Below are 10,454 nucleotides of genomic sequence, written 5' to 3' on the forward strand. Positions count from 1 at the left end.
TTACAGCGCTTTGTTGACAGTGCCCAGGGAAATTGGCGTGAAGAGAGCAGGATCAACAATTCTTACAGCATTTAGTTCATATTAATCTATCCAGAAGTCGATGGCGTTGAGGTTCATCGACATGATCTTTCCGTATGTGAGGGCCCTGACCTGCAGCGGCAGTGAGATCAAACATCCTCTGCCGGCCAGCCCCGACCTGTCCGTTCCGGCAGACGTGGATCGAGTACTGACAGAAGTGACCCTGAATGAGAGTGAGCACAGAGAGGAGGAGATGGCTTCCAGAACAACAATGATCTACAGAGAAAGGAACGAGGGGTGTGCTAGGAGGAGGAATGTGTGTAACGACCTCTGCCGTGCAATAGCTTCCGTTGAAAATCAAGCGGTAGGGAGGCCACCTGAGGCATGGCTTGTCAAGAGCGTCTCGATCGAGATGTCTTGTGCTCACAAGCTGTCGGGCAGTGTGAGCATCAAAGCTCCCTCATGGTCTCCTCTTGGTGAACTTCCTGTGACTAGCCCGTTGAAGAGGCAGCGACGTCCTTCACGCCTGGCGAACACAGGGCCGTAGACCTTAGCCATGATCAGCACAAGAAGAGGCCATGCGGGTGTAGAGCAAGCACCGGCTCGTTTGTCGCTTTGAAGCTGAGAGGTGCCAACACTCGTCAGGCTGGACAACAACGCTCGAGCTTCACTCACCCGTTCTGCAAGTTGAGCATATGCTGCTCATGGTCGCCCAGTAGAATTGATACCTGCCGTTCGAGCTGGAGGACGCGAGCTTCGAGAGACGTGTTCCTGCGCGCTGAAGTCAAGCGCCGACATCAATTCCTTCAGAGGATCGACCTCTCTGTCAGCTCGGCGTTGATGGCCTCTAGAGCTGACGCCCTTTCGGTGACTCTCATGTGGTCTTGTCTAAGGCGCAAGTCAGCTCCTCTCACCAGCAAGTCGCTCACCTCAAGTCAAGAATCATGTCCTGCAAACGACTTCCGTCCGCTACTGTCGTCACCTACACCCGCCCAGTGAGTTCTTGCGCTCCTTGATCAAACACGTTTGGTTCACACGTCGGGGAGTTTGAAGTCATAGGTGCTCTCATCGAACTCGCTCCGTACGATCACAGAGACAAGGAGCGCCAGGTCGATGCCAGTGTTGCCAACCAGAGAGCAGCTTGATGCCGAGTCAGAGCTGAACTCTTGGATGTTGTCGTAAATTACCTCACAGACGCTGATTTGCTTTCCCCGGACAGCGCTTTGGTAAGGAGCTGGTACCTAACAGTAATTCAGACTTCGCGCCACAAGCATGAATATTAAAGCAAGTCATGCCGCTTACACGAATCTCAACGGTTTTCTCACTATCCGAATGGCGTCAGCATCGCCATAGACGGCACGATACTCTCGTTTGGTCCACCTGCAAGGTTGTCACATCTGAGCCGAGAGAGTTCTGTGATAATGCACCAGTTCTGTGCAAAGATCTGAATCATCCCGGGCTTGTACTGATCGCCTGGCCGATGCTCGAGATCGAATCGAAGTTGGCTACACATGCAGTCAGAATCTGCTGTTGACCTATATGGTTTCACGCACGCACCCCGAAATGCCTTGAAATTCCTGGGGCTGAATCTGGGCCTTTTCTATGCCCGTCCCCTCATTGACTTCGGTAAGGATTGACTTCCTACACGTTCCTCTCCATCATTCTCAGTTGTAATGATGTGCAAAATCAAACCTGGGCCCATCCTTACTAGGGGAGGTCATGGGACGGCGGATGGGTTTGTTGTTTCCTCGGGGGGTTGGAATCATCTTCCATGATGCAGGAGGGACTCCCGAGCTCTTCATTGTCTATTCTACGCTGATGTGAGTGACTGTGTTGGTAACCCGATGACTCTGAAACGTCAGGGTGACGACCGGATTCTCGCTGCCACGGTTCAAGAAAGGTGCAGATCATTTGTAGAACTTTTCTCCCACGCCAGGCGCAGCATCCTCGAGGATCGAGCCATGAAGAGTGAAGCTTTCATCGTTGCACAAGCTAGTTAGTACGTCCCCTCACTCTCAAGCGGCTCAGTCTTCTTCGCGGCTGTGGCTGGCTGAATCACTCAGTTGACGGGGGCTGAGCGGATCATGGCAGCGGCATGGGCAGCGGGAGGGATAGCAGATGAATCGGGCCACTAGATTGAATCTTTACTCAAATTGAATTATGCGGTAGGTCCGGCCCCGCCTCCGAGCCTTCACTGGCACTGAATCACTGAGGCTTCGCCTGAGCCCGGCGTCCCGGCCCGGCGTCCCGGTCCCCCGGGCAGTAAGATCGGGCTTGCCTCAGAGTTTGTGTTTAATTCCCTTTACAGGACAGCAATCCGTAGTCCTAAAAGACTAATAGGATGATCTTCTGCCTTAATTTTTCGTGCGTCATGCCGTGGAGCGGCATCGGGTTCAGGCAGGTAAGGAAATGGGGAAGAGAGGAGGAGGAGGAGGAGTTAGGACGCAGATCCAGTAGAAAGATTAAATCAGTGGAAACAAGCTCAGGATAGCAGAGCGGCGAAGGAGAAAGTCATCTGAGAGCAGAAGACGAGGGAGCATCGCAAGAATGAACAGTGGGTTACAAAGAGACAGAAGGAGTCAGGCAGGGAGAGGGCATGATCAATGAGTGAACTTGAAATTAGGCCGAGAGGTTTCTTAGTACCATCGTGCAGTGCCGTGCATGTCTTTTGTTGGCGCTTAAAGTACGAAGATGTGTGCAGCAAACCACAGGGACAGGATTGAAAGAAAACAAGGCCAGAATGAAGTCAGAAATGGTCTCAGATTCTGTAGTAGAAATGCATTCATATTGTGGTCGTTACTAGATGGAAAGATTCTTTCAGTGATGCAAATATTTGTGTAATAGATTGCAAGAGTAATGTCGAATTTCGAGTTTGTGCCATGGCTCGTATCATGCCACAAACCGAATAGAATGAATGCACCTGCTGTTCATCTTTTTTTTGTTTCATTGTTCGCACGACACATTTGCTGACATGATGTCTACTACCTTTTGTTTTCAGCTGGGCCAAATATTTCGGAAGCGAGTTATGTTGTACACACAACAAACATCTGGAAGTTATCATAGAGTTTTGTTGGGCGTGTCCGCATCAGCAGTTTTCTGCTCGATGGGAGGTGAGTTATCTCAGCTGTGTCTCATTGCATTTGAGTGGTCGAGCAGCAGGTGTGGCGTTAGCGGAGCACAAGGCAGCGGAAGATGCATTGGGACGAGATTCGAAAGAGGTTGCCTCATTTCTCTGCCCGCCCGTCCTCCTCGATACTGCCTCCTCCTTGCTTCTTCTCCTTCCGTTCTGCTACGTCTACCATTCCTATATTTGTTCTGGTGCTCTACGTCTTTTGCTCGCAGTTTTCTAGCATCATGTGCTAAGTTATGCTCACAGCAGCATCGTCCCCTGTCTCATCTGGTGCTGTGCTGGGGAGGAGGGCTGTCAGGTGAGCAGTGAGTCACGGATTTGGGAGCAAGGAGAGGGAGAGGGAGAGGGAGAGGGCGAGGGCGAAGACGATGAGGATGATGAGGATGAGGATGTTTCGAAGTGACATACTCGTTAGGTGCGTTGGGGATCGGAGAGACGAGAAACTCAGCAACACCGAAGCATGTGGAAACTCTTCCAAAGGTAATGCAGATGATGGGCATTAAGGCGAAGAGCTGGTTTGTTATGAGTCTGTTGAAATCATTATTCAAGATGCTCATGGTAGAAAGAGTGATGGCAACAATGAAAGCAGTATAGATGCTCTCAAATATTTCACTTCGTTAATTTCATTCAGAGGATATGACTTTGTTGTTGTCTCTTTCAGGATGTCACTCAGGTCGATTGCGGCGATTCTTGGAGCGCATGTATTGCTGGGGACTGTGAGTGAATTTCCTTGTTCGAAATATGAATGATGGCGTACTGCCCAGCTCTTTACACCTGGGGAAAAGGACAGGATGGCAGGCAAGTTGGTACAGGAGGGGAAGGGAGGGAGGAAGGATGCCAGACAAAAGGAAAGGCATGATGCTATTCGCCTTTCACAGATTGGGGCTTGGGGAGACTCTTGACGTTCTTTATCCTCAAAAAGTGAATCTTGAAGGTGAGTTTGTTCTCTTGCTCAAATCCTTTCTCCTCCTCCCCTTCTCGTATGCTCGTACTTGAACCTACTTTTACCCTCCTTCTCTCTCTCCTCAGTATTCGTCTTCGCTTCGTTTTCTCTCTCCGCGATCTGCTTATCGAGCTTGATGGTAGAAGGCTCGTGAGCGTATGACGCTGGGTTGCAGGTGTGACTTGTGTATCCGCTGGGCATCGTCATGCTGCTGCGATCGTGGGAGGAGGAGACGTTTTTGTGTGGGGAAGAGGGTTCTCCGGCCAGCTGGGGCTGGGAACCAACAAGAGTCACTTCACTCCGCAGGTACTCTGAAATTGCTCAACTCCATGCTGTCCTGACTATCACCTTCTTACTTGCCTGCCCTCCCTCTTCTTTGCTGGGTCTACCTGCTGTTTGGTCCTTTCGTGTTTCGCCTGAAACCTGCGCGACTGTCTCTTTTTCTCTGTGTCTGTCTGTCTGTCTGTCTGTCTGTCTGTCTGTCTGTCTGTCTGTCTGTCTGTCTGTCTGTCTGTCTCCTGGTCTCTCTCTCTCTCTCTCTCACTCTCTCTAATTTCTTCTCTGCTGATCCCTTCCGACCTGTGTCAACTTCCTTGTCTAGCCTCTCTCTTTCCCCATGCCAGTGAAAGCATTATCCTGCGGGGGCTCTCACTCTCTCTTCATCACCGAGGACGGGCGCCTGTACGCGACAGGAAGGTGAAGTCTGCGTCTCTTGTCGGCCCGCAACTTCTCAGCTCCTGACAGGGGCAAGGAGGGTCAGCTGGGAACGGGCAGCCAAGAGAGCGTGCTCTCACCGGTTGAAGTTCAGATGCCTGAGGGGTCGGGGCGGGTGAAGGCGGCAGAATGCGGGAAGGACTTCTCGGTGATCGCGACGGAGAGCGGGCAGGTTTTCACATTCGGCTCGGACGACTACGGACAGCTGGGATTGGGGCAGTTCGCACGGTGACCCCCTGCTCCTGCTCTGCTGCTGCTGCTGGACTTACGCTCTTGGAAGGTACGCCATGACGCCGAAGGAGGTTGCGGTGCTGGCAGGAAAGAACGTGAGGAGCATAGCAGCCGGTTGACTCCTGTCCTCCTCTCAGCCTGCACCTGCTCGTCTCAACTTCCATGCACAGGAGACTATCACGCCGCTGCCGTCACGTCTGACGGCAAACTGTACACGTGGGGTTACGGAAGATCCGGCCAGGTGAGCTTGTTGGGCTTCTGCTGGAGATTTCTCTTAGCGTAAGTGTCGCTGCCCCAGCTCGGCAACGGCAACACAGTGGACGTCTCTCTCCCTGTCCTTGTGCGGGAGCTGCAGAACCTTCGGGTGCAGTCGGTAGCTTGTGGATGCGACCATACCGTCGCGGTAATTGACAGGGGATTGAAGGAGCAACTGATGCTCATCTCCTCTCAGGTTCTCGAGTCAGGAGAAGTGTTTGTGATGGGAAGAGGACGTGAGGGGCAGCTGGGACGGGGAGACATTGTCGAGAGCCCAGCTGTGTACAGAAGCGTTCCTCTTCAGGTGACCTTCCTTGCTCAAGAGAGAATTCGCGTGAGAACTTTGTCTTCCCCTTCCTCCCACGACTGTCTGATGCCTCCCCAGGTCCAGCAGGTTGCATGCGGCACCAGTCACACGCTTGCTCGAGGAGTCCGAACATGATCGCAAGTCTCTGATTCCAAGCTCTGCTCGTCTTCCCCCTCTCTTGTCGCTTGACAATAAATTCCCCGTCCTTCACCTGGCTGACATCTTAACGCAAGGCTCCAGAGCAGCTCCTGGCTCCTGGCTCCCGGCTCCTCCCTCCTCCTCCTCTCTCGCTCCTCCCTCCTCCCTCTTCCTTCCTCGCTCCTCGCTCCTTGCTCCTCTCTCCTCTCTCTGCTCTCTGCTCTCTGCTCTCTGCTCTCTGCTGTCTCTCCCCTCTCCTCTCCCTCCTCTCTCCTCCCTCCTCTCTCCTCCCTCCTCCCTCCGATGTTTGTCGTATTCCTCTCCTGTTGCACTCTCATCTCCGTCACATCTTTCTGCATCGCAGTGAGTAGCTTGGTATGATTCCTGATTGCTGCTGTCAGGTTGGATACACCGGTGTTGTTCTTCAGCCTCGTTTCCAAGGATCCGATGTTATCATCTCAACAGCTGCCAACCACTCAGGACAGAGGAAATCTGCCTTCCTGATGAGCAGCTAATGAGGCGGACTCGCTGGGGCGGAAAAGGCGGGCAGTGAATGGCGGGGCGAGAGGGGCGGGAGAGGTGGAGAGGAGGAGAGAAGTGGATGGAAGGAGGAGAGACGATGAAATGAGGTAGAGGGAGGGTGGGGAGACAGAGCGAGAGAACGAGAGGACGAGAGAGAAGGAGATTGATTCAAACTCTAGCTGTCACAGATCCAACATGGCTCAGAAGCGTTGAGCATCGTCAGAACTTACAAGACGATTCAGCAGAAGCCACGAGCTCACAAGCCCTACGCACTTGCCCAGCAGCTGTCTGACAGGTCGAGGTTAAGGCATGAGCACACCGGGAGGGGACGAGAGGCAGGAGGGATACGACGGGGAGTCGAACAACTCCTCCAACTCTTACGCGACTGTCGCGTCCTCTGGTTCCAACGTCGCGCAGAGGCTCATGGAGCTTGATGGTGGCGCTCAGGAAGCGCAAGACGAGGCAGTCACCGACAAGTCGGCGTCTCCCTCCATGCACCAAGGAAGCGCGTCAGTGCTGGTCCCTGACTTCAGCTTCCGGCCTAGACCCCGATCATCATGCAGCCACTCGCCAAGGAAGGAAGACGCGCCGACCAGACGTGAGGAGGTTGTCGAGAAGGCTCAGCATGTTCAGGCGCATCTGAGAGCATGCGGATTCGAGGGGTTCCCGATGAACGTGGAGGACAAGGGGCTGAGCTCGGACGTGCAGGACAGATCAGCCACCATGAGCGTGACTGAGGATTTCATGGCGCAGCTGCTGATGAAGCTGGAAGAAGTGATTGTTCAGTACAAGAAGCGAGGAGTTCTGGTAGAGGACTTCTTGACTGGGGACAAGTCTCCGTTGAAGCACAAACAGGGGCAGGAGGGTGTTGGTGAGAATTCTCCCGAGAGCTTCGCTGACTCTCGTTTCTCTCCTCTCACAGACTCATCCAACCTCTTCCTCCTCCATGACTCCGAGAGGTCGAAGAAATCTTCTCCTGACAGCCACCACCGCAAGGCGTTCAACCAGTGCCAGATCGACTGGAGCTGCACGCAACCTGACCAGGGGCAGCAAGCGCGGGAGGACGAGCTGTTGCTGAGGATCGATGAGATGAGGAGGAAGGAAGCGAAGCTCATGCACATCCTGCATGAGAAGGAGCAGATGCTGGAGCAGTGTCAGGAGAGGCTGCGTATCATGCTCAAAGAGAACGATAGACGGAAGGAGACTGCTCTCAAAGTGGTCCGGGCAACTCAGATGAAGCTGGGGGGGAAAGAGAAGGCGACTGCTGGACTAGACCCGCGGACAGCCTCACTGATCCATGAGCTGGCGGAGATGAACCATGCGCTGGAGAGAGACAAGGGCAGGCTGGAAGAAGAGAACAAGTCAGTGATGGCGAGGCTTCGAGACATGGAGAATGCGATGACTGTGCCCTTGAGGGGCAGGGACCAGGAGGCTGTAAACTTCGGGCGGCTGCGAGAGGAGCTGATCAAGAGCCAGCGGGTGATGGAGGAGTTGTCGGACAAGATCAGGCAGAAGGAAAGTGAAGCTCAGGTGGCGAACTCGCGCAAGGAGTCGATCCTCGCGTCCTACGAGCAGCTGCAGGAGAGGTTGAAGATGATGGAAGCCCAGCACGAGGAAACGCCGAAGCCGGAGTATGTTGACTCGTTGGAGAGGGCGATGTGGAGCATGGAGAAGGAGATGGCGCAAATCAAGCACAGGCTGAAGAGCGACCTCAATGTGTTCAAGGACCTCGGCCTTCTCCTCGGCACGCAGGACCACAGCAATTTCATCCCCACCATCCGAGATCTGAAGAAGAAGGCGGCGGAGATGGAGGTTATGGCGGGAAGAATCCATGAAGTCTTCATGGAGCTGCCCATGGAGGAACGAGTTTCTTGCGGTGAAGTGAAGAGCGAAGACTGGGACTTGATGTTGACGTTGCTGGCTGAGAGAAAATATGGTACAAAGATCACGCTCGATGCTCGGAAATTTCAGGAGGAGCAGACACAGGAACAGGAAAATCTCAGGAGGAAGGAGGAGGACCAGAAGCTGGTCGGGAAGGAGGAAGAAGCGGAGGCGATCGCTGTGCTTGCTGAGATCGAAGCTGTGCTTTCACAGCGCGTCAGCCCCTTGGCCCTCAACGCCATCAAAGCCGGCAAGAAGCATGGCGATGCTCACGTGCTCGGCTCTCAGGGCAAGGAGGTGGTGGAGGAAGTGAGAGACTTGGTAGCGTACGAGCGTTGCTGTCTGGCGCGTACATTTCTGGAGGGTGAGGAGGAGGAGGAGAAAGAGGAAGAGAAGGTCTGCAGAGAGCTGCTGATGCAGGTCCAAGCTCTCCTTGGGGTCGACTCTGTCTCGAGCATCCTCCCCAAGATCTCTTGGATGAGGGAGATGGCCAAGGAAGCAGATCGTGCTCGCGCGTCCCTGCTTCTCATGCTACAGCTGCCGCTCGATGCTTCCTGGCAAGACTGTATGCTGGCTCTCAAGCGGGTCGGCACTGATTCGAAGCCTCTGGCTCCGGATGAACCTCCTTCAACTCAGGAAGTCGCAAAGACTCCGAGCCCCGACAAGCAAGTACGACCCGTGGAGACTGAGCCTTATAGCACAAAGGAGGAGGAGCAGGAGGAGCAGGAGCGGGAGCAGCAGGAGTATGATCATGAGCAAGAGAAGAAGGTTCATTGCGTCAGACCAGCGTCAGCGAGGAGGCAGAAGCCGGTAGCCTGGGAGCTCAGGTTGGATTCGCACAGGAGCATGAGCATGCGCGAGGACATGTCCAAGGGAGCGCCTGGGGCTCACCATGACCTGAGAAGGAGCCTCCAAGTTACGCTGGTTCCCTTACCCGAGGAGGACCCCAGCTCGTCTTCTCCCCGGGCTTCCCAGGGAGTCTTGCAAGAAGCCTGCGGTCGCCACCTCCTCGCTCGCGCGCGCATGTCGGCGGGTACGGCACTGCAGCCTCCTCGTCGCTGGAGGCCTCGGCCGGTGAGCTCGACCAGCCTCGTGCAGGCTGCGGGGAAGAATGGGACGAGAACGTCGCAGAGGATGAGAAGTCAGCGGTGAGAGGAAAAGAATCTTAAGTCTAATCAAAGTTATGAATCAAATGACAGTGATATACAGGAGGAGAGGGGAGGGGAGGGAATGGGAGGAGAGGAGAGGGGAGGGAGGGGAGGAGGGGAGAGGAGAGGAGGGGAAGGGAGGGGAAGGGAGGAGAAGGGGAGAGGAGAGAATATGCACTTCATTATGTATCTCACTTGGATGCTACAAACACTTCGATAACGATTGATGCCGAAGGACGTGGAAGAAACCTTGCTGGTTGTTGTTGCATTGCTTCTTCTGCTGCTGCTTCTGCTTCTGAAAGGATTTCTTGGTTCCGTCAAGACTCGTAGGGCGAGTAGAAGAAGTCAAGTGACTTCACTTGGACCTCATCTGAGCCTGCAGCTGCATGTCAACCGGTCTTCCTCTCTCCTTCCTGCTACCTGCAGCGTTGCAGTAGCCAAGGCGATGAGCCAGGCTGGAGCTCGAGTGCCAACCTACGCAGTGAGTAGATGAGACGGGAGGAGACAACGAGACGGAGGAGAGGAGAAAGGCCGGAGGCTGGACAGGAAGGACGAGGGAGAGTAGAAGTGGCGAGGTGAGGATGTGGGGGAGATGTGGGGGGTTCGACCTTGAGGCCTTCTAGCAGATCTCTCTCCGCCTCTGCTGATCGTCGTCTGCTCTCGTTGTAGTCCACTATCAGAGCGTAAAAAGTCTCTCCTGCTCCCGCCAGCTTGGGAGTGAAACGCCAGCCCAGGTGCTGATAACCATCGCACGACGAACACACCAAGATATCCCCTGCAAGTACATCAACAGAACCAGAGCACAAGAAGGGAGAGGTGAAGAGTAGAAGAAGAGAAGAGAGAGGGAGGAAGGAGTGGAGGGAGGAAAGAAGGAGGGGGACGAGAGGACTGAAGATGTGTGGGGTCTGAAATCTTAGGTATCTCTGCCTTGGCTTACATTGGTAGTCAGGGAACCAAGAGTCGCTTGCGGCGGCAGCATCAACGGGGATGATGAGAAGGCCTTCGGGATTGATCGTCCTCGTCCTAATGAGCTTGAAGGGCAGCTGCTGCGGGTTCAGCCTGTCGGGCTGCTTGAAATGATAGATGGGAACCTAAGCTGAAGTCAAACCTACTCCTTACAGGAGGGAGGAGGGAGGAGGGAGGAGGGAGGAGGGAGGAGGGAGGAGG

At 54.3% G+C, this 10,454-nt stretch overlaps 4 protein-coding genes across 4 annotated transcripts; 3 read left to right on the plus strand and 1 right to left on the minus strand.

Annotated features, from left to right (window-relative positions):
- Positions 1 to 81: 81 nt before the first annotated feature.
- On the minus strand, positions 82 to 1,820 carry GUITHDRAFT_120781 (hypothetical protein; the record flags this gene model as incomplete). Its single annotated transcript, XM_005819967.1, has 14 exons — positions 82 to 150; positions 197 to 241; positions 347 to 395; positions 446 to 567; positions 618 to 639; positions 694 to 789; positions 838 to 906; positions 948 to 1,000; positions 1,056 to 1,158; positions 1,206 to 1,259; positions 1,321 to 1,398; positions 1,446 to 1,523; positions 1,576 to 1,659; positions 1,711 to 1,820. The coding sequence occupies 14 exons, from the start codon at positions 1,818 to 1,820 to the stop codon at positions 82 to 84; spliced, it is 1,032 nt and encodes a 343-aa protein (XP_005820024.1).
- Positions 1,821 to 3,384: 1,564 nt separating this feature from the next.
- On the plus strand, positions 3,385 to 5,733 carry GUITHDRAFT_148202 (hypothetical protein; the record flags this gene model as incomplete). Its single annotated transcript, XM_005819968.1, has 11 exons — positions 3,385 to 3,446; positions 3,564 to 3,628; positions 3,810 to 3,864; positions 4,027 to 4,082; positions 4,267 to 4,397; positions 4,693 to 4,787; positions 4,836 to 5,033; positions 5,086 to 5,150; positions 5,207 to 5,277; positions 5,335 to 5,595; positions 5,677 to 5,733. The coding sequence occupies 11 exons, from the start codon at positions 3,385 to 3,387 to the stop codon at positions 5,731 to 5,733; spliced, it is 1,116 nt and encodes a 371-aa protein (XP_005820025.1).
- Positions 5,734 to 6,567: 834 nt separating this feature from the next.
- GUITHDRAFT_120783 (hypothetical protein) lies at positions 6,568 to 9,291 on the plus strand (the record flags this gene model as incomplete). Its single annotated transcript, XM_005819969.1, has 1 exon — positions 6,568 to 9,291. One exon carries the CDS (start codon positions 6,568 to 6,570, stop codon positions 9,289 to 9,291), a length of 2,724 nt encoding a protein of 907 aa, XP_005820026.1.
- Positions 9,292 to 9,448: 157 nt separating this feature from the next.
- GUITHDRAFT_156172 (hypothetical protein) lies at positions 9,449 to 9,926 on the plus strand. The gene is made up of 3 exons (XM_005819970.1): positions 9,449 to 9,663; positions 9,708 to 9,761; positions 9,896 to 9,926. Exons 1-3 carry the CDS (start codon positions 9,514 to 9,516, stop codon positions 9,908 to 9,910), a joined length of 219 nt encoding a protein of 72 aa, XP_005820027.1. The 5' UTR covers positions 9,449 to 9,513; the 3' UTR covers positions 9,911 to 9,926.
- Positions 9,927 to 10,454: the final 528 nt, after the last annotated feature.

This window comes from Guillardia theta, assembly GCF_000315625.1.
Source record: "Guillardia theta CCMP2712 unplaced genomic scaffold GUITHscaffold_197, whole genome shotgun sequence".
Taxonomy (NCBI): Eukaryota; class Cryptophyceae; order Pyrenomonadales; family Geminigeraceae; genus Guillardia; species Guillardia theta.